This window comes from Quercus robur, chromosome 6 (genome assembly GCF_932294415.1).
Source record: "Quercus robur chromosome 6, dhQueRobu3.1, whole genome shotgun sequence".
Classification (NCBI taxonomy): Eukaryota; Viridiplantae; Streptophyta; class Magnoliopsida; order Fagales; family Fagaceae; genus Quercus; species Quercus robur.
This window is the reverse complement of record NC_065539.1, coordinates 45878856-45906320: the sequence shown is the minus strand read 5'-3', so window position 1 is coordinate 45906320 and position 27465 is coordinate 45878856. Positions and strand designations below refer to the sequence as shown.

Genomic DNA, 27465 nt, shown 5'->3' with positions numbered 1-27465 from the left:
TATTTACACTGTGAGTTACTTTTTATATATATATTTTTTTAAGTTCAACAAATTCAAAATGAACATGTCCACACTAGCATTGATCTCTTCATGCAGTAGTATTTCTTAGTGTTGGGGACTTATTTTTATGTAATTGGCATATCTTTTGACAAAACGCACTTTACTTGTATTTTGGTAAATCTAAGTAGGTTCAAGATGATCACTACAAGTGGTTAAATCGAAAACATGAAGACTACTCAAGAACTGCTCAAGAAAAGTGCAAATCTGCAGGTCTCAATAATTGCTCGATAGAATCTCGATCTGTCGAGATTCATTAAAGCTCGACAGACACCTCGATCGATCGAGCTTACAGGTTTTCAGATAATAGCCAGCAATGTTTTTATTCTGAAAGGCTATTTGTTTATGGGTTTGTATAATCCTTATTGGACTAGGAAAACCCAAGGTTTGTATAAACCTATTTGGAATAGGAGAGCCCATTAAGCCCCAATTTAAAGGAGGTGGGAAAAAGAAAAACAAAAACCTAGAGAGCTTCATAAGGTTTTCTTTTTAAAACCCTAACCTCCTCCTACAGAAGAAAGAGTTCTTGCTGTGTTTCTTGTACGCCTTTGGGTTCTGTAACCAAGCAAAACCTCTTGCACCAACATTGAAGATCTTATTGGTGTTTCCATTTGAAACTACTGCATATCAACTACAACAATCAAAGGGTTGCTGTGGAGTTAGTCACGTACTAGGATTCGTGCAAAGGAGTAAGTCGCGTACTGGGATCCGCGCATCAGATTGGTTAGTCACGTACTTGGGAGTCATGCTTCTGAAAGGAGAACTGTCATTACAGAACAAGTCCAATTGGGTATTGGGGTAAGGGTTCAACTGTAGGTTGGTAAGGTACTTGGGATTCCTTTACTTGTAACTGCTTGTTGTGATAATAGTGGAGTTTCGGAAGTGGTGACCTGAAAATCACCCGGTGGGGTTTTTGCCGTTAGGTTTTCCCCATTCGTAAACAAATCACCGAGTTATTTATTTTCCACTGCATAATTAGTTTATTGGTGATTTGTTTGTACTACCACGTTTTTGCATGATAAATTGATTAATTAATAACTTGGCTAATTAATTAATTAATTTCTATTACAAGGGGTCATTCAGTTTGTGGCCTATCAAGTTGTATCAGAGTGGGCACACTTTGATTAGGGTTAATCTTTACTGTGTGATCCATTGACCCTTATTGTCATGGAAACTCTTGATTGTTTTGATTTGCATGATCTTATGTTGAATGATGATGATGATATTCAAGATGCCTATTGCAAGCTTTATAATTTTTCATGAAATCGCTTGAATTTTCTGCAAAATTAAAAGCTAAATTTAAAAAGGTCAAGCTTGAAAAAGATGATTTGATTGCAAAATTGGATAAATCCAAAAATTTGAATGAGAATTTTAAAAATCAAATTTCATCTCAGGTGGACAAAATTAAAAGTTTGGAAGAGCAACTAGTTGAATCGAAAATTGAAGTTGAAAAATTAACTAGTGCCAAACTTCTTGTTGAGCCTAACTCAAAAGAAAAGGATTTTTATATTCCTCCATTTAAAAGGAATAATGAAGAGTTGAGGGCTAATATTGCTAGGATAGACAAAGATAAAAATTCTAATGTTAACGTGGAAGTTTCTAAACCTATGTCTAAAACTCCTCCTAAGAAGAATAAAAATTCTGAATTTTTCCCCACTTGTCATCATTGTCATATTGTTGGTCATATTAGGCCAAATTGTCCTAAGTTAAGGTCTCTGTCATCCTCCAAGGTTAGACCTCCTTCTAGGAAATCGAGTAAGTCTAAAACTACTCATGTTTGTCACCATTGTGGTGCTTCAGGTCACACTCGTCCTAATTGTTTCAAATTGTTTCCTCATAAGCGAGTGTTAAATAGGTCTCATCCTTTGTCTAAAGGCTCTGTACCTATTCTTGGTGAGATATTAAAAGCTTTGAACTCTTTAACTCAATTTCAGGGGAATTCTAATTCCTCTATGTCCTATAGTAGTCATACTAGGACATGTGCCTTTTCATCTTCACGGCCAAAGACTCGTGCTGTGTGGGTGATAAAGAATCTTAAGACTTAGTTGTCTTTTCTGTTTGTCCTCTACTTTAATTCTTTCTATCTACAGTAGGACTCTCTTTGCTTGATTTCTTATCTGCTTTTGGAATCATGCTTTCATGCATCTGCACTCTTCTATCATGTCTTCATGCATATGCATATTTCTTTCACGCTTTCAGGTTGTTTAACATGTTTTTGTTTGGTTATTTTTCAGTTATTTTTGCTTGTGTTTTTTTTTTTTTTTTTTTTTTTTTTTTTTTTTTTTTTTTTTTTTTTTTAAATTTGAAAATACAAAAACATTGTGTGTTTTATGTACATTGATACTTGTGTACCTTGGATGGCCATTGAAACAAAGTCTTCTAAACTTTGTATCATTTGTAGCTTAGATGAGTATCTCTATGCACAATTAAGCAAGTGAGTTTTGTGACTCGTGTTTGTGATGAGTACGATTAAGTTGTCTCTTATACTTAACACTCATATCACTCTTTTTGACGGGAAGGACTAGAAAATCCTAAAAGAAAGGCATTAATAACCATCTCACCACTGTTACCCGTCAATCATAATATGACACCTGTATGCTTCGGCATAGCAAAAGTGCAGTGTCAATGACATTTGTGTGCTTAGGCATACCAAAATTGGAAAGTCAAATATCATTGGGTATTTCTTTTCTCTCTCTAATACGCTCATGCATGATATGTTTAAAAGAAAAATATACAAAGAAAAAATCAACAGTAAAAAGATCAAAAATTCTTTAAAAATGATTGCAGGCATGTATTCTAGGAGATGTGGGAGTTATAGGATGTACCTCAAAGGTGATAGTCCCCATCAAGCAGTTATGATTATGTGTGAGTTAAAGATTTTCTCATCTCTCAAATCGTCATAACACGCATACACTTATGCAATCTTGCAATATTTTTCACACACAACACGCAATATTCTTTGTTATTCTTGATACATGTGCAAATACAATGTGATTTGGCCATCACGAGGTTTTACATGTGTTAATGTATGCTCACTAAACTGTCTTGACTTGTTTTTGAAATATAAAATTGGTTAGACTTGTTTAGTGTGTGGGTGTGTGTTTCTTTTTGAGGATCCATGTGCTTAAAATTTTTATTGAGAGATGATTTTGAGAGCTTAATATGTTGATTGGATCATTGGTTGAGTTGCATGTTGGATTGCATTCATGTCTGTGTTTTTCACTTCTCGAAAAACTGTTTTTGAAAAAGCTGGCTCGACAGCTCCTCGATACCTAGCTATCTGTCGAGCTTCTAAGCTTTTTCTTATCACAATCTCAACAGCATCTTGACACCTGGTGGATCGATCGAGAAAGCTCTTGTCTCCTCGATAGCTTCTCGATACCTAGTGGATCGATCGAGATCCTTTTAGCCTTTTGTTGATTTGTCCCTCGACAGATCCTCGACAGTTGCATCTGTCGACATCTATTATGCTCGACATCTGTCTCGCCACCTCTTGATCGATTGAGATTCCCTTGCATGCATTTTATTTTTCTTTGTTTTGCATTTTTTTTCCCTTTGTGTCCATAGCATCTTTTTTTTTTTTTTTTCTTGTAGGTCTATGGTTCCTTGTTCTCCTCGTTCCCTCTCTGTCAGTTTTCTGTTTGTCTCCGTCATGTCCTTTGGCTTTTTATGCCCTTTGACAATCGTGTCAAAAAGGGGGAGAAATTTGAGAACTGAATGTCTTTCCTCAGGGGGAGTAATAAATTTAGGGGGAGAACTTCATGTTAAAGGGAAGAATGTTTTTGATGTAACTAACTTAGGGGGAGAGTTAGTTTGATACACATTGATATTGATATATTTTTTGTGTTGTGTATCTTTTGGTTTTCTAACCATTTACGTACATCATGTGTTGATTCTATATTTGATGATGATGTATGTGTTTCACTCTTTATCTCACATGTGTTGTTTCTTTTCTCTCATTATACACATGTTCCTTATTTATTTAACTTGTCATTATTTTCCACATGGTACCTTGAAGTGTTCTGTTTAGTGCCTTTCAGGAAAGACAAGTTAAAGCCAAGTCAAGATTCCAAACCTTCTTCTTGCAGCAACTTCCAAGGTTTAGATCTTTTCCACTAGGCTTATTTATTCTGTAATCTTGAGTAGAATGTATTCTAGGACATTCAATGTACTCTTGTGGTTTTGTCACGGATTGCCAAAGGGGGAGATTGTTGGGGACATATTTTTATGCAATTGGCATATCCTTTGACAAAACGCACTTTTCTTGTATTTTGGTAAATCTAAGTAGGTTCAAGATAATCATTACAAGTGGTTAAATTGAAGACATAAAGACTACTCAAGGACTACTCAAGAAAAGTGCAAATTTGCAGGTCTCGATACCTGCTCGATAGAATCTCAATCTGTCGAGATTCATTAAAGTTTGACAGATACCTCGATCGATCGGGCTTACGGGTTTTCAGATAATAGCCAGCAATGTTTTTACTCTGAAAGGCTATTTGTTTATGGGTTTGTATAATACTTATTGGACTAGGAAAACTCAAGGTTTGTATAAACCTATTTGGAATAGGAGAGCCCATTAAGCCCCTATTTAAAGGAGGTGGGAAAAAGAAAAAAAAAAAAAAAACCTAGAGAGCTTCATAAGGTTTTCTTTTTCAAACCCTAACCTCCACCTGCAGAAGAAAGAGTTCTTGCTGCGTTTCTTGTATGCCTTTGGGTTTTGTAACCAAGCAAAATCTCTTGCACCAACATTGAAGATCTTATTGGTGTTTCCATGTGAAGCTGCTGGAAATCAACTACAACAATCAAAGGGTTGCTGTGGAGTTAGTCATGTACTGGGATTCGTGCAAAGGAGTAAGTTGCGTACTGGGATCCGCGCACCAGATTGGTTAGTCACGTACTTGGGAGTCGTGCATCTGAAAGGGGAACTGTCATTACAGAACAAGTCCAATTGGATATTGGGGTAAGGGTTCAACTGTAGGTTGGTAAGGTACTTGGGATTCCTTTACTTGTAACCGCTTGTTGTGATAATAGTAGAGTTTCAGAAGTGGTAACCTGAAAATCACCCGGTGGGGTTTTTACCGTTAGGTTTTCCCCATTTGTAAACAAATCACCGTTTTATTTATTTTCTGCTGCATAATTAGTTTATTGGTGATTTGTTTGTGCTACCACATTTTTGCATGATAAATTGATTAATTAATAACTTGGCTAATGAATTAATTAATTTCTACCACAAGGGGTCATTCAGTTTGTGGCCTATCACTTAGCCAATGCAAATCTGTGACTGTCTGCATGCATATTCCACAACGAATGTCCGCAACAAGAAGCAACTTCATGTGGCTAGAGCATGAGATCACATAAAAGAGTTGAAAAAACAAGTTTTACGACTTTTGGAAGTGGTGGAGTTATCAATGACCACGTAAGAAACCAATTAATTTGATCTGGGTACATCTAGCAATGAGCCTCAAATAGAGTTAGAGCTCCAATATTGCCCCACAAAGGCAATTAAGGGCAGAAAAAAACGAGAATTTTTTCAGGGAGTCGAAGATTAAAAAAAGAAAGAAAAAAGGATCACTAAATTTTTTCAAACGAACCGTTCTGAAGGAATCTCCTCTAATCAACTGGCAGCTTTTTTTTTTTTGTTATATTTGATTTTTCAAATCCATTCCCTCAAGGCCTTCTTCAATTCTTTCATTCATGACTTGTTATATTCTTCCAATTACATTTTGTACAACTCTTCCTCTCCTCATTTTCACTCTTATTCTCCCCCTCTTCTTTTGGATCCAAGCAATATTCTTCCAACAGTTCTTTCTATTCCATCTTATTTTTCATATTAATTTTTCATGGAAAATGTTTGGCTCCAAACATATTAATTTGGAGCTATTTTGCTCTAACTTATTATATGACGGTTAAAGAGACCATTCATGTGTAGTTTTTGTCATATGCTCTTTTAATATATTACGTGGCTTGTTTAAGTAATACACATAGATAGTCTTATAAATTGTCACATAATAAGTTGAAAAAGGTAACTCCAATCAAGTTTGGAACTAAACTTTTCCCATTTTTCATTACTCTTTTTTGTCCCATTCATATGTCATAAACTCCATTTCTTTAACATGTTAACTGTTTTGGTAGTTTTTTTTTCATTGTTTCTAATATTTTATTATTGATCTAATTGTTCCATCACATTTTCTATAAATTTTCTTTTCATTCATCTCATTATGATATGATATCATAAATAGCAACTGTTGGAAATGTCCGATATAAATTTGATAAAATCCAAAAACCAAAAAAATTGATTCAAGAATAGCATTTTCATTTTGACTCTATCAAAACTTGCAACATTATGTTTTACTCACCAAAACTACAAAAAGAGAAAGAGATCATTTTTATATTATAATCTATTCCTCCTTCTTTTCACTGCATCAACACCAAAACATACATACATAATTAGCCTTCACTTTCTTAATTTTTCCAAATTCTTATTCTAATAGTTGAAATTGGTAAATTAACTAAAAAAAAAAATGGCATATTTTCAGACTCAAAAATTTAAGCCTTTTGTATTCAAGATTTTTTTTTTTTTTTTTTTTGATAATGTTTAATTTGAAATCTTCCTTTTCATAAAATTAATTCCACAAAGAGAGGGCATGGTTATAGGAACGGAAGTCAGAGCTTTTGTCTAACCCATATTTATGGTAGTGTTGAGGTACTTGAGGCATTGGTGGTCCTAGATGAGTTGATACCTTCAATATAGAAACACTACATATGGGCAAGTTGGCTATTTATATTTTTCGGGTCTCTTTGGACCAATTTAACTTTTGAGAGGAAGTTACTTACAAGTCTCCAAAGTATAGGATACATACTTTTACTATAAACCCCATTCAAAAAAAAAAAAAAAAAAAAATCTTAGGGGTTGGGAAGGCCATGGCATCACTTGGACTCTAGATTAGATTGAAATCTTTGATCCTAAATTGTTGTCAACATGCTTTATATCGATGTATATACTACTTTGTTGTTATTATTTTCTTATTTTTACATTTAAATAAATTAGTGGGTAATACAATGTAAAGCCCTCGATATACGAGCGCAAATATAATTAGTTGATTTTATTGAGATATTAACGTACTTCTTCAACCCGTTCAATGGGGTGGATCCCAAGGTTATGGCTGTTGCAGTCAAATATTTTATATTCTAGATAGTTCCTTTTTATTTGAAACTATTTTTAATTATAAATGTTTACAAGAAAATATCAATTTTAATATAAAAACTTATGAAATAGAGATAAATTTGTTATTTAAATCTCAAATAGGATTTTCTGATAAATTTTTACTCAACATAAAAAATATAACATAAGATTTTAATGAAATTCTCACACGTCAACAAAAAATTCATAAAAAATATATATTTTTTTTCACTTATTATATATAATTAAAGATAATAAAATAATATGAACAACTTCCACATAACATTTTGTCTTTAATTGCATTAAATGGCTCAATATATAAATATATTTGTTATGTTAGTTAATATAGAATTTCAAGTGACTCACTATTATTATGAAGGTTGTGGTAATATATATATATATATATATATATATGTATGTATGTGTAATTTGTAATTAATTTGTGCATAACATGAACATGAACTGATGAACATGCTACCAATTTAAATATGAAAGAAAGAAAGAAATTCTGCTTAAATTTATTGCACTAAGCCTCAAACTATATCAAGCTGCCTGCTAGTAGGTGTAACCCCACAAAGTTCGAATCCATGGTGAAGGTGAACTTCATGTCATACAACATGAGAGTTATTATCTCTCTTGACTTGCACAGAGAGCTCTAGCTTCGTGATTTATGTCAGAAAAATCGGCTGCAACTTGGCCACACTTATCCTATAAAATGGTTGAATGGCTGGCATTTCTACTGCAAGCCAGTTTCGACTATCGATAGAGCAATACACTGTGATTGAGAAATGGCCTTGAAATTAGTTCTCTTTGTTACCGTAATGGTTGCTGCATTGGCACTTCCAATAGCTAAAGGCACTAATGTTGTGGTTGAGGTCCAGCCGTCTTTTGTGCCGTGCAGTTTAGGTGCGAATGTTACTGCCACCCCACCTTTCCCAAGTAAGTTTGCTCTGAATTTGTTACAGTTAGTCCAATGCACCATGACTACACACATTAGTCTCAGCTAATAAGGTACTTCAATCTCACCATTGTTTTGTTATGTTTACTTCTAGATGCTCAAGTACAACTGCGGTGTGGAGCTAGAAATGTGGTTGCTAGTACAACAACCAATGCCAGTGGAGTATTTTCATTTTCCTTGGATTCTACACAACTTTTTCTCTCACCAACAGTACTCTTGAATCTTTGCAATCTAGTGGTTACAACACCCCTCTCCACCTGCAACTCCACGCTTCCTCTTGTGGGAGTCTTGGAATCGCGCATACAGTTCATTAGAAGCAGTGTTTTGGGGCTCCGTATTGTTCTCACGTTTGGGCCAGTTGGGTTCCGTTACAGTTCCTCAACTTGAGGAATAGAAGAGTATTTACATGAATAAGGTCAATTGAACCAATGATATAGTATTTTCCTTTCCAACTCTTTAATAATGTTATGAAGATTGTCATCCAATCCGTAAACTCCTTTCCTAATTAAGGAGTACTCCTGTTGCTATATATAATTAATAAAGCCTTTAATGTCCTTCAAATGAATATAGACTTAGTTGTGGATTTTGTTTGACTTGTATATGATAATCAAGGCTATGTTAATTGGCAAAAAACCTTTTTGATGGTGTTCGTTTTGGTATTATTGTACGAAGGAAGTAAAAGTTTAATTTTAAAACTTATTTTAACCGGAAAGAATTATAGCGTTTAGAATATTTGGTGAACTACGGGGTTAAGTGTTGGAATATTTTTATAAAAATCATAATATTTTATATTTATTATTATTTTTAACTATGTGTTAAGAGTTGGCTGCCTAGTAAACGTTAGTGGCTAACGTTTTTCTATTATTCAATCTTAATTCATTGCTTTAAACCATCATCTTTAATTGGTTGAGTTTGTACATTTTTTATGTTACCGTTGACATTGATATATTATGATTCAATATAATTACTATTTACTGTCCATTTTAAAGATAATTATAACAACAATCAAGTAAATTTAAAACCCAAATAAACTTGATCTTTATTGTATGTTTCTTCTGCCAATATGAATATGCAGCCAACATGTCCAATTTTAGATGAGAAAATCAATTTTCTTATAGGCACCATTTTCACGTAAAAAAGAAAACTATCAACATTTTTGCAAAATCAAAATTCGAATCTCATGAAAATAAGATATCCTTCGATATACTATATTTTTGGGTAAAAGAAAAGTACTATTGAGAGATTCCTATTCTACAAGCGGTGTGGGCTTGTAAGGATAATCAGCAAGGTGGCTGAGTTGTTGTAATAGTTGAAATTGGTTAATTAACTAAAAAAAAGAATAAATAAAGCATATAAAAAAATGGCATATATTCCAACTCAAAAATTTAAGCGTTTTGTATTCAAGAAAAAAAAATCATTAATAACGATTAATTCAAAATCATTCGTTTCAAAAAATTAATTTCGCAAAGAGAGAGCAGGCTTAGAGGAATAGAAGTCAAAGCTTTTGTCCAGCCCATATTGATGGTAGCGTTGAGGTACTGGTGGTCCTAGATGAGTCGATACCATCAATATAGAAACACTACATCTGGGCAAGTTGGCTATTTATATTTTTTGGGCCTCTTTGGACCTATTTAACTTTTGAGAGGGAGTTACTTACAAGTCTCCAAAGTATAGACTACATATTTTTACTATAAACCCCAATAAATAATAAAAAAAAATTCTTTGGGCTGGGAAGGCCATGGCATCACTTGGTCTCTAGATTAGATTCAAATCTTTGATCCTAAATTTTTGTCAACATGTTTTTTTTCGATGTATATACTACTTTATTGTTATTATTTTCTTATTTTTACATTTTAATAAATTAGTGGGTAATACAATGTTAAGCCCTCGATATACAGGGGCAAATATAATTAGTCGATTTTATTCAGATATTAACGCACTTCTTCTACCCGTTCAATGGGGTGGATCCCGAGGTTACGGCACTTGTAATCAAATATTTCATATTCTAGATAGTTCATTTTTATTTGAAAATATTTTTCATTATAAATGTTTACTAGTAAATATCAATTTTAATATAAAAACTTATGAAATAAAGATAAATTTGTTAATTGAATCTCAAATAGGATTTTTTGATAAATTTTTACTCACAACATAAAAAATATAGCACAACATTTTAATGAAATTCTCACATGTCAACAAAAAATTCATAAAAATATATATTTTTTAATCACTTATTATATATAATTAAAGATAGTGAAATAATATTAACAAACTTCCACATAACATTTTGTCTTTAATTACATTAAATGACTCAATATATAAATATATTTGTTATATTAGTTAATTTAGAATTTGAAGTGACTCACTATTATTATGAAGGTTGTGATAATGTGTATATATATATATATATATAATTTGTAATTAATTTGTGTATAACATCACTACAAAAAAAATTTCTATAGCCACGTTTTAAAACGCGGCTATAGCTCATAAAAAGGTGGCTATAGGACGATTTGGCCTATAGCCACGTTTTTTTAAACCACGTTTTCAAAAGTGGCCAAAACCCTATAGCTGTATGCCTGAGGGGTCTATGGCCGCACTTTTTCAAACGCGGCTATAGGCTAGGACCAATGGCTGTGTTTAAAACGTGGCTATTGGATCGGACCAATGGCCACGTTTGAAACATGGCTATTGGTGAAAGCTATAGCCGCCTTTTCCGATCCAATAGCCACGTTTGAAACATGGCTATTGGTGAAAGCTATAGCCGCCTTTAAAATGTGGCTATAGGTGACAACTATAGCCGCATTTTTTAAATGTGGCTATAGGATATATTTTTAGCAGAGTTTTTAAACGCGGCTATAGCCCTTTTTTTTTTTTTTTTCTTTTTTCATTTTTTTCCTCGGCCAGATGGCTTAAGAAGGACCTCCACACCTGTTTTCTACATAAGATAAAATGCAAGAGAGGAGGGCAATTAACTCACGGTGCACTTTAGATAAAATTTGTGGTGAGGACTATAAAATTTGACATGCCAAGTTTCTTAATTCAAGTTTTTTGATTAGTATCTAGTCCATCCTACATGGCAGATGTTAGGCATATATTTTGCTACAACATAGTGTACAAATGCATAATTAAGATTTTGGCAAATAGGTTGAAGGGTATAGTGGTAGACTTAAACTTTTAATGACAAATTGAGCAAAAGACCCTTTCTATACAGCAACCATGGTCATAAGTTACTAGAGCCAAATAGTATTGATTAACTACTTTTAAATTATAAATACTCAAACAAGCCAAAAATTGGTTGAAGCAAGTTCAATTCCAAAGTGGAGAAAACACAATAAAATCCAATAACCACAATGGTGTCGATGATTGGATTTTTAAAGGAGATAAGTACAAAACTGACAACGGGCACAAAAAAGAATTAAACCCATTTCCTGGTCAGAGAAACAAAAGAAAATTTTCTATTGTTTCTCTAGCAATCAAACAATAGTATAATTGTATAATTCATACTTACAATTTATAGGATTTCAAGGTGACATGAAATTGAAGATGGTCAGGATCAGTTCCAAATTTGAAGAAATTATGGGATACTTAGATACAGGCCTAAAATATATCAAGGGTTTAGTTAGAGATGGAGGATTTCTACGATTGTGTCTTCCAAAAATTCTGTATTCATTCTCAGGAGAGGAAAAAGGCACTAATATGTTCCAACGGCACTAGTAGTCCTTTATATATTATTCTCCATATTTTTATTTTTCATTCTATAGTTTGAAAGGTCTCTTTTTTTTGTGGGTGTACCTTTCTGACTAGTCATTTGTGGTTGATTTTTTGTGATGTGGGTGTCTGTGGTTTGCAGGGGTCTCTACTTCATCTTCATCATCTGGGGTGATATCTGTTGGGCATATGGGGATTATGGATTTGGATCGGTGACTATGGAGAAAAGCTTCAGGGTAAGCATCTATAGGTTTGGCACTTAGGCGCTCTAAAAGAGTTATGATAAAATTGGTTTACTGAGTTATTAAAAGTTTTTTTTTTTTTTTCCAGTTATATAAGTTCTTGTAGTTAAAACCATCTCTTTTGCAAGTTGCAACATATAGAAATAGCAAGAAACCGACATAAAACTTGAGACCATGTACGTGATCATATATAGTGCAAGCTTGATCTACTGCAATTACAATACAAAGACTGCATCTTTTGGTATTTGATTTCAATTAAGGGAGAGACAAGCTACCTGGAATCACAAAGCTGCATTCACATTCAAAAATGAATCTATAGGAATGGTAGACATATTCTAATACAAGATAACAATGCACAACATCAACTAAACCACCCCCCACCCTCTCTCTCTCTCTCCCCACCCAGAACTTATAAGGGGAGGAGATTTTTAGTTGAGCTAGAGCTCATTAAACTTTGTAGCTTCTGAAAATTTAGATAATTCAATCTTCTACTCTTAAATAAAAATCATTAGCCTTATATAGATAGAAGACTAATACCTAAACCTAGTGGCTTGAAAACTTAATAAGAGTTGAACTCTTGGGGTTTTTACCACTAAGCCCAAAATAAATAACTAAAAAAAAAAAAAAAAAAACCAAAATAGGCCAATGTACTATTAGTATAGCACATCCCTAGAAACCGTAAACAAATTTGCCCAACTTCAAAACCTCAATAGCACATGTTAAAATACTATTGTGAGTGTCCATATAAATACATTATCTATAGTGTCTTACAAAAGCACTGTTCTTAAGGTGCTATATTACACCCCCAAAAAAAAAATTACATATCAATAGACACAAACCATGATAATTATTACACAAATAATTTGAGATCTTATTATCGTTATTTCTTATCACCTTTGAAAAGGTAACACTAATGCTCTTATATTTTTTCCTCTTTTATTAAAACTTTGCTTCTTGCAATTTTTTTCCTACCATTGTATTCCTTTTATAAATTTTAAACATTCATAGACACATAAATGAGAATAGTGTATTTGTTATATCAAAAAGGAAGGCATAAAGAATATTCACCAAAGAAAAAGAAAAATATCTAATAACATTATATAAGTAGGGAAGACTTGCAAACTGTAATAACTAATAACTAAAATTGCCCCCGTAGCCCTACCTTGCTTTTGGATATATTTTGATTGAGTATATTTCTTTCGATCATAGCTATCACAAATATGATTTTTATAAGCAAAATAGGATTATATAAAATGTTATATTCAAATTTTCTATAACTAGATTATCATCTTGTTGTCCACTGATAATTATTTTTCAAATTACTATATAAAATTTTACGAAATTGAAAAAACTTGGTAAAATTTGAACTTATAAACTTTGTGTAATTCAATTCTTATAAATTTGAACTTATATTTGATTTTTCAAATCCATTCCCTCAAGGCTTTCTTCAATTCTTTCATTCATGACTTCTTATATTCTTCCAATTACATTTTGTACAACTCTTCCTCTTCTCATTTTCACTCTTATTCTCCCCCTCTTCTTTTGGACCCAAGCAATATTCTTCCAACAGTTCTTTCTCTTCCATCTTATTTTTCATATAAATTTTTCATGGAAAATGTTTGGCTCCAAACATATTAATTTGGAGCTATTTTGCTCTAACTTATTACATGACGGTTAAAGAGACCATTCATGTGTAGTTTTTGTCACATGCTCTTTTAATATATTATGTGGCTTGTTTAAGTAATACACATATATAGTCTTATAAATTGTCACATAATAAGTTGAAAAAGGTATCTCCAATCAAGTTTGGAACTAAACTTTTCCCACTTTTCATTACTCTTTTTTGTCCCATTTATATGTCATAAACTCCATTTCTTTAACATTTTAATTGTTTTGGTAGTTTTTTTTTAATTGTTTCTAATATTTTATTATTGATCTAATTGTTGCATCACATTTTCTATAAATTTTCTTTTCATTCATCTCATTATGATATGATAACATAAATAGCAACTGTTGGAAATGTCCGATATAAATTTGATAAAATCCAAAAACTAAAAAAATTGATTCAAGAATAGTATTTTCATTTTGACTCTATCAAAACTCACAACATTATGTTTTACTCACCAAAACTACAAAAAGAGAAAGAGATAATTTTTATATAATAATCTATTTCTCGTTCTTTTCACTGCATCAGCACCAAAACATACAAACATAATTAGCCTTCACTTTCATAATTTTTCCAAATTCTTATTCTAATAGTTGAAACCAGTAAATTAACTAAAAAAAAAAAAGAATACAAAAAATTGGCATATTTTCAAACTCAAAAATTTAAGCCTTTTGTATTTTTTTTTTTTTTTTGATAATGATTAATTTGAAATCTTCCTTTTCATAAAATTAATTCCACAAAGAGAGGGCATGCTTATAGGAACGGAAGTCAGAGCTTTTCTCTAACCCATATTTATGGTAGTGTTGAGGTCCTTGAGGCATTGGTGGTCCTAGATGAGTTGTTACCTTCAATATAGAAACACTACATATGGGCAAGTTGGCTATTTATATTTTTTGGGCCTCTTGGGACCAATTAAACTTTTGAGAGGAAGTTACTTACAAGTCTCCAAAGTATAGGCTACATACTTTTACTATAAACCCCATTCAAAAAAAAAAAAAAAAAAAAAAAAATCTTAGGGGCTGGTAAGGCCATGGCATCACTTGGTCTCTAGATTAGATTCAAATCTTTGATCCTAAATTGTTGTCAACATGTTTTATATCGATGTATATACTACTTTGTTGTTATTATTTTCTTATTTTTACATTTAAATAAATTAGTGGGTAATACAATATAAAGCCCTCGATGTATGAGGGCAAATATAATTAGTTGATTTTATTGAGATATTAACGTACTTCTTCAACCCGTTCAATGGGGTGGATCCCAAGGTTACGTCTCTCGCAATCAAATATTTTATATTCTAGATAGTTTGTTTTTATTTGAAACTATTTTTAATTATAAATGTTTACAAGAAAATATCAATTTTAATATAAAAACTTATGAAATAGAGATAAATTTGTTATTTGAATCTCAAATAGGATTTTTTGATAAATTTTTACTCATCATAAAAAATATAGCACAAGAATTTAATGAAATTCTCACATGTCAACAAAAAATTCATAAAAAAATATATTTTTATTCACTTATTATATATAATTAAAGATAATAAAATAATATTAACAAACTTCCACATAACATTTTGTCTTTAATTGCATTAAATGGCTCAATATATAAATATATTTGTTATATTAGTTAATATAGAATTTCAAGTGACTCACTATTATTATGAAGGTTGTGATAATATATATATATATATATGTGTGTAATTTGTAATTAATTTGTGCATAAGATGAACATGAACTGATGAACATGCTACCAATTTAAATATGAAAGGAAGAAAGAAATTCCGCTTAAATTTATTGCACTAAGCCTCAAACTATATCAAGCTGCCTGCTAGTAGGTGTAACCCCACAAAGTTCGAATCCATGGTGAAGGTGAACTTCATGTCATACAACAAGAGAGTTATTATCTCTCTTGACTTGCACAGAGAGCTCTAGCTTCATGATTTATGTCAGAAAAATCGGCTACAACTTGGCAACACTTATCCTATAAAATGGTTGAATGGCCGGCATTTCTACTGCAAGCTAGTTTCGACTATCGATAGAGCAATACACTGTGATTGAGAAATGGCCTTGAAATTAGTTCTCTTTGTTACCGTAATGGTTGCTGCATTGGCACTTCCAATAGCTAAAGGCACTAGTGTTGTGGTTGAGGTCCAGCCGTCTTTTGTTCCTTGCAGTTTAGGTGCGAATGTTACTGCCACCCCACCTTTCCCAAGTAAGTTTGCTCTGAATTTGTTACAGTTAGTCCAATGCACCATGACTACACACATTAGTCTCAGCTAATAAGGTACTTCAATCTCACCATTGTTTTGTTATGTTTACTTCTAGATGCTCAAGTACAACTGCGGTGTGGAGCTGGAAATGTGGTTGCTAGTACAACAACCAATGCCAATGGAGTATTTTCATTTTCCTTGGATTCTACACGACTTTCTCTCTTTCCAACAGTACCCTTGAATCTTTGCAATCTAGTGGTTACAACACCCCTCTCCACCTGCAACTCCACGCTTCCTCCTGTAGGAGTCTTGGAATCGCGCATACAGTTCATTAGAAGCAGTGTTTTAGGGCTCCGGATTGTTCTCACCTTTGGGCCAGTTGGGTTCCGTTACAGTTCTTCAACTTGAGGAATAGAAGAGTATTTACATGAATAAGGTCAATTGAACCAATGATATAGTATTTTCCTTTCCAACTCTTTAATAATGTTATGAAGATTGTCATCCAATCTGTAAACTCCTTTCCTAATTAAGGAGTACTCCTGTCGCCATATATAATTAATAAAGCCTTTAATGTCCTTCAAATGAATATGGACTATGTTGTGGATTTCGTTTGACATGTATATGATAATCAAGGCTATGTTAATTGGAAAAAAGCCTTTTTGATGGTGTTCGTTTTGGTATTATTGTATGAAGGTAGTAAAAGTTTAATTTCAAAACTTATTTTAACTGGAAAGAATTATAGCGTTTAGAATATTTGGTAAACTACGGGGTTAAGTGTTGGAATATTTTTGTGAAAATCATAATATTTTATATTTATTATTATTTTGAACCATTTGTTAAGAGTTGGCTGCCTAGTAAACGTTAGTGGCTAACGGTTTTCTATTATTCAATCTTAATTCATTGCTTTAAACCATCATCTTTAATTGGTTGAGTTTGTACACTTTTTATGTTACCGTTGGCATTGATATATTATGATTCAATATAATTACTATTTACTCTCCATTTTAAAGATAATTATAACAACAATAAAGTAAATTTAAAACCCAATTAAACTTGATCTTTTTTGTATGTTTCTTCAACCAATATGAATATGCAGCCAACATGTCCGATTTTAGATGAGAAAATCAATTTTCTTATGGGCACCATTTTCATGTAAAAAAGAAAACTACCTACATTTTTGCTGAATCAAAATTTGAATCTCATGAAAATAAGATATCCTTCGATATACTATATTTTTGGGTAAAAGAAAAGCTATTCTACAAGCAGTGTAGGCTTGTAAGGATAATCAGCAAGGTGGCTGAGTTGTTGTATCTCCAGGGCGGCACGCACAATTTTATTAGTCGACTGCACCGGAAATGGTAATGCCAACAAGTTGGGTTCGGGCTGGGTTTCTTTATACCCGAACCCGCTCCGCGGGCTTGTACTCGTTACCTGAACTTGGCTCGTTTAAAGGTTAAGACTTAAAACAAGTGTATGTGTGTACTCCCCCTATCACTATGCACACTTCCCTTTGAGCTTTCTCCCCCTTACTGAATGCTCTCCCCCTTTTTGGCACGAATAGCTAAAGGCTGTCGTCCAACTTTTGTTGAATAGCGTCTAGCTGATTCTCTATAGTCTCGAGACGCATTTGAACATGGTTGTTTGTGGAGTAGAGAAATGTCACCATCTCATCAATGCGTTTCTGAATATTTTCAAGTAAACTACCCACTCTATCAGTTTGAGGATCAGTCTGTGCATACGGAATGCTAGCTTGTGGAACTTCAGGAATAGCATGCGAAGTAGGTGTGGTATGTGCAGGTGTCTCTGACTCAGGGGCAGATGGAGTAACCGGAGAGATGTGTGCACTCTTTGGTATTTTAGAGGAGTGACTTCTGCTAGCTTGAAGAGTGTACATGGAAATAGAACGCTGACGGGTCAACATTTTTCCATCTGTGGGAGGAACAATGCCTTCACGAAGAATGAGCTTCATGATGAGACTGCAAAATGGAATAATTCCTCGAGCTGCAGTTCGAACCGCGGTCTTCCTAATGGTGTAAAAGATGTGAGCACATATATCAATGGGGGCTCCTGTAATAAGATCACAAAGGAATAGAGCTCTCCCAAGATTTATGAATGTAGTGTTGGACAGTGAGTAGAGATTAGTGAACATGATCAACTTCAGTGTGGTCAGCTCTGGTGCAAACTTTACAGTGCTGATGGATGTTCCTGTATTGGATACTTTATGATCGGATCCTAGGATTTGTAGAATGTCTTGAATCTCTGGAGTTCGATCATCGTACGGAGTTAGATCCACATTCTGAGGTCTAGTGATGCTGAGAACATCTGCGATGGAGTTTGGGGAAATTCCAAACTCTTTTCCTTTGACCCAGAAAATAAGTTCAGCTCCAAGATCACTTGCATTGGAGAAGCATTCTTTAACCAATTCATCCATTGGATCTACAAAGTTCCCAAACAAGTTTGCCCAATCTCGTGTCTCAAAGATTCGAGGGATAAAAAGTCGTCCCTAAGGTGTTAAACTCCACCACCCGTTCCACTATAGGAGTTGACTTGTCAAAGATGTTTGAGTAGATGTGTGAGGTAAGCGGGGTTCTAAACCTCTCCTCATTGGAGTCTTGAGATGACTGTGATGAGAGTCGAGTCCTTTTAGCAACAGGGGTTGCTGGATCGTCAGCAACAATGTCTTTACCCTTAGAGGATCGACGAGACATCTGCAAGAGAATAGGCCCACAGCAAAGAACCAAAAATAGTACCAGACAAGATAAATATCAACATGATTCGATGCAAATAAGAGTGAAAACCAGAGAAATTAATACACAAATGCTAACTTAAGACAGTTCAGACCCAAACAAACCACCAACAATACTAAAGTGCACAATACGACAGGTGCAGCAAAATGGTGAAAGAATAATAAAGTATAGAGAGACACAAATTCCAAAATAACTGTCAATTAGACAGTCTACCATGACCATGATATGCATACAAAGACAGCATTCGAACATTAAGAACGGATAGCATAAAACAGACCACATAAAATTTCAAAATGAAGGATCAGAGCACCCAAACTAGAGCACATGGCTGTGAGACACAACATTCAGAAAAAGAAGTTGTTTTAAAGGAATACTTTCAAGATGCCATCATCCACACGTTATGTTATCATAAAAACACAGTAAACCAATGCCGTAAGCCAACTACAACACACAAACAAGTGAAATGAGCAAGTCACAAAAATACCAAACCCATCTAACAAAAGAGTTTGAGAATCAACAATAGGCAAATAACAGACCAAAGATTAAACACATTGTAACCAATCAACATGAAAACGGATGAAATCAACAACAAACACAACTAGCCAAACCCATCAAACAAAGAGTGGAATGCTTCGAGTACAGAATCTATCCAAATGGGAAGAAAAACATTCATTAAGCAGGGAAAATGAGATGAGGAAAACGAGACCCATACCTTTTCTAGATGATTTTAAGAAAAAATGGAGCAACAATGGAGTTTGAAAATGGGTACACGGAGTGTTTGGGAAGGAGACAGTTGAGAGAGAAGATGAATAGTCACAAAAGTTCGAGGGAAAAACTGAAAAAGATTTAAAAACTGCCCTTATTTTTGCCAAACACGCGTTTTTCGCGACTGAAGAGAGTCGCCAAAAAGTCGCCAGTTCAAGCCGCCAAAACACTCAAAGATAAAAGTTTGAAAAAAAATTTCTAAGTGTTTTTTGCGACTAGAAGGTCTACCCACGAGAGAGTTGCGTGCTAAGCCGCCAAAATCTCTGAGTAACCCTCACGACTGGACCTTCCACTCGCGAACAAGTCGCCAAAAATGACCCGCGAAGACGCGACTGAGGCTCGCGACTTGACTTACCCGCGACTAAGTCGCCAAAACAGGGCAAAAAAGGATTTTTGAAATTTTCAGATTTTTTAAACAAAATACTTTTCAAAAACACCTAAAACACTCAAAAATCTTTTTGTGCTTGAATTAACAAAGATTGAGCATGTAAAAACACATTTCATCAAGTACAATCACACAAATGATTATGGTATTTATTGAATATAAACTTGTGTGTTGTGTGTGGATATCAACAATGAGATAGTCCTTAGTCTAATGTGAAGGTTCAATGATCAATTCAACCAAGGCATACACAATTAGCACTAGATCATGTCATCCATCTCAATTATAGAAATATGTATATATGACTTCCCATAAAACTTGATAACATATCTTGGAGCTTTACATTTGACTCCACTTTTAATCATAACATTTGATCTTTTTGATCCTTTGAGACAATTACCTCTCATTGTGAGAGTGATATATGATATTTCACTTTAAAGAACTAGTCTTTGGCTTTTTGAATAAACATTCTGTAAGGTTGAATTTATTCAACCATCTAATTGGCTTTATTCCGTGCCAAATTTGCTTGTAATTCAGCATTTAGTAACCCTGTATTTAGGTGGGTTTGTTGTAAGGGTAGTGAGTGAGATAGAGTGAAGTTTGCTCAAGAGTGTGCAAGAAAACAGAGTGTCGCGGCTGGGACTCGCGGGTGGACTCGCGGCTGCAAGCCGCCAGAAGCTGCACACGTGCCAAGCATGCTGGAAGATGAACAGTCATGCTAGCTGGAGCACTACAGGACAAAACAGGACAATTGGCCATACGGTTAACTCGCGACTGGATCTCGCGACTTAGTCAAGCCGCGAGGTCAAGCCGCGAGCCACCCCTGTTTTGGAAAAACCTGACGTTTCACATTCCTCTCCTCTCCAGTATAAATACCCCTTTAACCCACGATTGAAAGAGAGCTTCCAGAGAGAATTTTGAGAGAGAAACCCTAAAGAAAAACAAGATTGTTTCACACACAATCCCTACCTTAGAGTCTCATCAAAATCCCTCACTCTCTTCCTCTCCATTGTCAAAACCTTGAGAGGCATTATACCAAACCTGGTTCTCACCATTATCATCTCTGTGAGACAGTCGTTTGGAGTTCTGGGAAGCAGTTAGGAAGGAGCCAATCTTCATTGGTTGATGCTACGGTGTAGTAGCGGAATCCGGGAAGCTAGAAAAGAAAAAGGTTAGGCGCAACCTCGTTGGAGCAAGAAGCTTGGAGGGCTTAGGTGCACTGGGTAGATTAGGCTTGGAGGGTCTATTGCTGTCCTTGTATCCCAACTGTATTTTCTAGTGGATTGATTACCGCTTGGAGGGCGGCGGAGAGGTTTTTCGCCGAGGTCTTCGGTTTCCTCTTCGATAACACATCGGGTGTTATCTTTGTGTTTGCATCTTCCTTCCTCTCTATCTCTGCCTTTACATTATCTGCTGTGGTTTAATTTTGTTATGGCTTAGATAGTTGTTTAACCAATTTCTTATTATTGCATATGTTAAGTTTCCGCACACTAGTTGTTTGACATATTGCTTGTGTTGGTTAAGTTAATTTTTGGGGGTCTAAACGTTCAAAAGTGTTTTTGTACACGTTTTTGAACTTTCAATTGGTATCAGAGTGGGTACACTGCTGTTTGGTTTCATTACCATTGTGTGATCCTTGACTCCCTTTTTTGAGATGGATAGGTCTCAATCCCTTAATGCACCTCCATATTTTGATGGTAGTAATTATGCTTTTTGGAAGGTTCGTATGAGAGCTTTTCTATGCTCTATTGATGAATCCGTGTGGGATGCTGTTGAGATTGATTGGACCAAACCTGAGGCAGCCAAATCCACATGGGATAAGGCAGCACTTGCTGCATCTAATGCTAACAGTAAAGCACTCAATGCTATTTTCTGTGGTGTGTCTCCAGATGAATTTCACAGGATTTCTCATATCACCATTGCCAAAGAAGCATGGGAGATTCTGGAAACCACTTATGAAGGCACGAAGAAAGTGAAAGACACCAAGTTACAAATGCTGACCACTCGGTTTGAGGAGCTTAAAATGAGTGAGGATGAGTCTTTTGACTCTTTCTATGGGAAGCTAAATGAGGTGGTTGTCAGTAAGTTTAACTTGGGGGAGAAAACGGAGGACTCAAAGATTGTAAGGAAGATCCTTCGATCATTGCCGGAAAGTTTTCGTGCTAAAGTGACAGCCATTGAAGAGAGCAAGGATCTTGACGACATCAAGGTACAGGAGCTGGTTGGTTCTCTGCAGACTTATGAGATGTCGCTGCCAAATCAACGGAAGAGTAAATCCCTTGCTCTAAAGACCATTAATGAGAAGGTGGAAGATCAAGGCTCATCGGGAGAAGATGTGGTTGACAAAGATGTAGCCTATCTTGTTAAAAATTTCAGAAAGTTTTTGAAATTCAAAAATAATGGAAAATTTGATGATAAGAGAAAATTCCAAAATTCTGGAAGGGAGAAGAGGGATTTCAAAAAGAAAGATGGAAAAGAATCCCAATCCACACAAGGTGTCACTTGTTTTGAATGCAACGGGCATGGACACTTTAAGAAGGAATGTCCGAATTATTTGAAATCGAAAGGCAAGGTGTATGCCACGACCTTGAGTGACTCAGATTCGTCTGACTCAGAATCTGAAGAGAGCTGTGATGGAGAAGGGAACTATTCAGCTTTCATGACTATTGCTCATGTTGAGTCTTCGGATGAGTTGAATTTGCTTGTTCAAGACCTTGGAGAACATAGTGATGATGACTCACTAGGAATTGTTGAAGAATCAGAAGCTGAAGAAGAAGAAAGCACAGCAACTCTTCAAGAAAATTACAACTCACTCTTGGAGAAGTCGGGTGAATACACAAGGGTAGCCAAGGCTGCTGTGAGAAAAATGAAGAAGGCTGAGGAGGACTACAAAAGTCTCCTAATCCGGTATAGGGAGGCCAAATGCGAGATTGAAACACTGAATGGTGAGCTGTCCGAAGCTTACACTAAAGTGAGATTTCTTGAGAACGAGGTGGCGCAAGCAAATGCTAAAATAGAGAGGGTCACCACCAAGAAGCTAGATGATGTTATATCTTCTCAAAAGAGCTTTTCAGACAAATCCGGACTGGGATATACCGGAGGAAGTAGTTCAACTGGAAATGTCACTAAAGAAGTGAAGTTTGTAAAGGCCAAAGATCCAGTTGTAGCTGACCTTACTGGTGTGAAGCTCGAGGTGGAGGAGAAGAAGAATGTGGTGGACCAACGGATGCTGAATCATCGTAATCAGTCTGTGGGCAGGTCTGAATCCCGTGCCAAGTCACGTCCACGACCACAAAGGGGTCCTAGAGGAACTTATGTGTGCCACTATTGCGGACTTCAAGGGCATACTCGACCAAATTGCCAAAAGCTGAGAGTAAAGAACAATGCAACTCCTCAAAGGTCAGGAGGACCCAGAATTGATAGGAGAACTTGGGCAGGTGATCAATCTAGAGAGCAAAATGGAGATCCCGGAATGATGAACGTGATGAAGATGATTGGTGCATTCACCAACTGCTTGGAAAACTTCTCACGAAAGTTTGAAAGCCCTAACTCCCGTACCCAATCCTTTAAGGAAATCACCCCAAACGCAAGTGACGTGTGGGTGAAAAGGGGTACTCATGCATAAGCATTACAACATGTCCATGCATTAATACTTCCTATGCTTTGTGACTATGTTTGTTTGGTATGCTTGTTGTTTTTGATTTTGGTTGTTTGATTATTCTCTTGTGAATATTTCTTTATTTTGTTTTATCATTCTTTTTTTTGTTTCTTGTGTCAAAAATCCAAAAATCACATAAAAATTAGAAAATCAAAAAGCTTGATTGACTTTGTTGAGTTGTGTCTCAAAACTTGTTTTGCCTTGTACCTTTGTGCTAATGGCTGTGTGCATTTTCGAGCATTGCTTGTTTTCATGCACTCATATCACTGTGGGAAAAATCTTGAAATCTATGTGATTGTTGTAAATAGATCTTCAAACTTGTCATGAATGATTAGTGAATGGTTATGTTGATCTTGAGACATGCATAGACTTGTGTCTATATATCTTCCCACTTTTTATTTTTGTGTTGCTAAAAAGAGCTCACCAAATGTAAATCTCCAAATGAAAAGAGATATTGAGCTGCAAAAGCCTGTCGCACATTCTAGTATTTGACTAGGAAAAAGGGTAAGTGACCTTATAGTAAAAGTGATTGTTCATTCAAAAAGGCCAAAGGCCTGTTTTTCAAAGAGAAATGTTATGCATCCCTCTCACAATGCGAGATGATTGCCTCAAAAGATCAAAAAGATCAAATGTTATGATTTAAAGTGGAGTCAAATGAAAAGCTCCAAGTTATGTTATCAAGTTGTGTGGGAGGTCATATATACATATTTCTATAATTGAGATGGGTCACATGATCTAGTGCTAATTGTGTATGCCTTGGTTGAATTGATCATTGAAGCTTCACATTAGACAATGGACTATCTCATTGTTGATATCCACACACAACACACAAGTTTATGTTCAATAAATGCCATACTCATTTGTGTGATTGTACTTGATAAAATGTGTTTTCACATGCTCAATCTTTGTTAATTCAAGCACAAAAAGATTTTTGAGTGTTTTAGGTGTTTTTTTTGGAAAGTATTTTGTTTGAAAAATCTGAAAATTTCAAAAATACAGTTTTGCCCTGTTTTGGCGGCTCAGTCGCGGGTATGTCAAGTCGCGAGCCTCAGTCGCATCTTCGCGGGTCATTTTTGGCGACTTGTTCGCGAGTGGAAGGTCCAGTCGCGAGGTTCACTCAGAGATTTTCGCGGCTCAGCTCGCGACTCACTCGCGGGTAGACCTTCCAGTCGCGAAAAACACTTAGAAAAATTTTTCAAAATTTTGTTCTTGAGTGCTCTGGCGGCTTGAGCTGGCGACTGTGTGGCGACTTAATCCAGTCGCGAAAATCGCGTGTTTTGCAGAAACAGGAGCAGTTTTTAAACCTCTTTCAGTTTTCCCTCGAACTTTTGTAACTGTTCATCTTCTCTTTAAACTGTTCTTCCTCCCAAACACTTCGTGAATCCATTTTTTCAAACCCCTTTGGTGCTTCGTTTCTTATCCAAATCATCAAGAAAAGGTATGGGTTTTGCTTTCTCAATCTCATTTTCTTTTTCCTGCATATTTCTGTTACTGTTTGGTCTGGTATTGTATTCGTTATACTTATCTCTATGTGAAATGGGTATGGAGTGTCTTGTGTGATATTGTTCTCACCTATTTTCATGCTGAGCAGTCATAATGTGTTTTTCATTGTTCTGATTTTTGCCTATTAGTGTTTCTGAGAATCTTTTCTGAAATGGGTTTGGCGTCTATTTGACTTACTCATTACATTTGCTTGAGTATTGTTGTTGGTGTTTGGTTTTGGTCACTGAGTGGTTATGATAACATAATGTATGTCTCTCATCCACGTGCTTCAGTGTGGATGTTTGGTTTCTTCATGATTGAAATATTTTCCCCATGTTCATGCCTCTGATGGAGTGATTTATGTTATCTGCTCTAAATGTTCAAATGCTGTATCTTATTGCATATCATGGTCAAGTTAACCTGTCTCAATGACAGTTTTGTCAGTTGTGCCGTCTATCTTTGTCTTGGTGCACTTTCACCAAGTTTGATACACGTATTAGTTGTGCTTCTGTGTATTGTTGGAAGTTTTGGTTGGGTCTGCACTATCTTCAGTTTGTGTTTATATATTGAAATATTGTTTACACTGAATCTTGTTGACAATCTTTTTGTGGGGTATTGTTGCTTGGTTCTTTTCTGTTGGCCTGTTCTCTTGCAGATGTCTCGTCGATCTTCCAGGGGTAAAGACATTGTTGCTGACGAACCAGCAACACCAGTTGCTAAAAGGACTCGTCTATCATCTCAGGCATCTCAAGATCCCAATGAGGATAGATTCAGAGTTCCCCTTAACTCACACGCCTACTCAAATGTGTTTGACAAGTCAACCACTATAGTGGAACGGGTAGTAGAGTTCAACACCTTAAGGACTACTTTCATCCCTCGAATCTTTGAGAAACGAGACTGGGCAAACTTGTTCGGAAACTTTGATGATCCAATGGATGAGCTGGTCAAAGAATGCTTCTCCAATGCAACTGATCTTGGACCTAACCTCATTTTCTGGGTCAGAGGAACAGAGTTTTGTGTTACCCCAGACTCCATCGCAGATCTTCTTGGCATCACCAGACCTCAGAATGTGAATTTAACTCCCTATGATGAACGAAATCCAGAGGTTGGAGAAATTTTACAAATCCTAGGACACGATCATGAGGTATCCAGTGCAGGAACTTCCATCAGCACCGCAAAGTTTGCACCTGAGCTGACCACACTGAAGTTGATCATGTTCACCAATCTCTACCCACTGTCCAACACTACATTCATCAATCTTGGGAGAGCTATATTTCTGTGTGACCTCATTACAGGAGCCCCCATTGATATATGTGCTCACATCTACTACAACTTGAGGAAGACCGCGTGTCGATCTACAGCTCGAGGAATCATTCCATTTTGCAGTCTCGTCATGAAACTCATTCTTAGTGCTGGCATTATTCCTCCTGCAGATGGTAAAATGTTGACTCGTCAACGTCCCATTTCCTTGTTCACTTTTCAAGCGAGCAGAAGTCACTCCTCTAAATCACCAAGAAGTGCTCACATCTCTACGTTTACTCCATCTGCCCCTGACTCAGAGACACCTGCACATACCACATCTGCATCAGGTGCTGTTCCTGAAGCTTCATCGGCTGGTATTCCGCAAGCACAAACTGCTCCTCATACTGACAGAGTTGGCAGTGTACTTGAGCATATTCAGAAACGCGTTGATGAGCTTGTGGCACTTCTCTACTCCACAAAAAAACCATGTCCAAATGCGCCTCGAAACTATGGAGAATCAGCTAGATGAGATTCAACGAAAGTTGGACGAGAGTCTTTAGCTATTCGTGACAAAAAGGGGGAGAGCATTCAGTAAGGGGGAGAAAAGTTCAAAGGAAGGGAAGTGTGCATAGTGATAGGGGGAGTACACACATACTTTTGTCATACTTTTGTCTTTAGTCTTATCTTCTAAACTTATGGTTTTGATACACTGTGTTTTGGTGTATAGATGTTCCTAACTCTTAACTTATACTCTTGGTTTAAAATTTAATATATTTTGATGCTGTTATTCAGGTTATTTGTTGTTTGTACCCATGTGCTTTTGTAAGCTTTTAGGGTTTTTGTTTTTTGCATAGTTTGTAGGCTTTATGGTATGTACCTTGCTTAAGTGCAGCCTTTATGCTATGTTGAAATCAGTACCTTAATCTAAATGTTCTGCATTTTGGTTTATGTACTGTCACTCTTGTGCCCTTGTAGGATTGTTCCTAGATGCATATGCCTTGTGTGCTATGCATTGGTTGAGTGTTGAGCATACAAGTGTCTTGCCTTGTGCTTGTTAACTTGTATGTCCTTGTGTTCATTCCAAGTGTGAATGAGCACTGTGATCACTACCTTATGGTGTTCACTTGGTTGATCAAGCCATGGTTTGTTTATTTACTCCATCT

General features: G+C 35.5%; 1 protein-coding gene across 35 annotated transcripts in view; it reads left to right on the top strand.

Moving 5' to 3' along the window:
• Positions 1-27465, top strand: part of LOC126689032 (phylloplanin-like) — a 136321-nt gene that overhangs the window by 83632 nt on the left and 25224 nt on the right. For 11 of the 35 annotated variants that reach the window (XM_050384026.1, XM_050384028.1, XM_050384031.1 and 8 more), the window contains one exon: positions 8453-8760. The exons of 2 other annotated variants lie outside the window; for them this stretch is intronic. In XM_050384026.1, the coding sequence (XP_050239983.1) occupies positions 8453-8582 (130 nt within the window). In that variant the 3' untranslated portion in view covers positions 8583-8760. Of the gene's footprint in view, positions 1-7967; positions 8177-8289; positions 8761-15836; positions 16029-16304; positions 16613-27465 lie in introns of those variants that run through there. 22 more of the 35 variants (XM_050384019.1, XM_050384012.1, XM_050384021.1 and 19 more) reach the window with 12 other exon arrangements.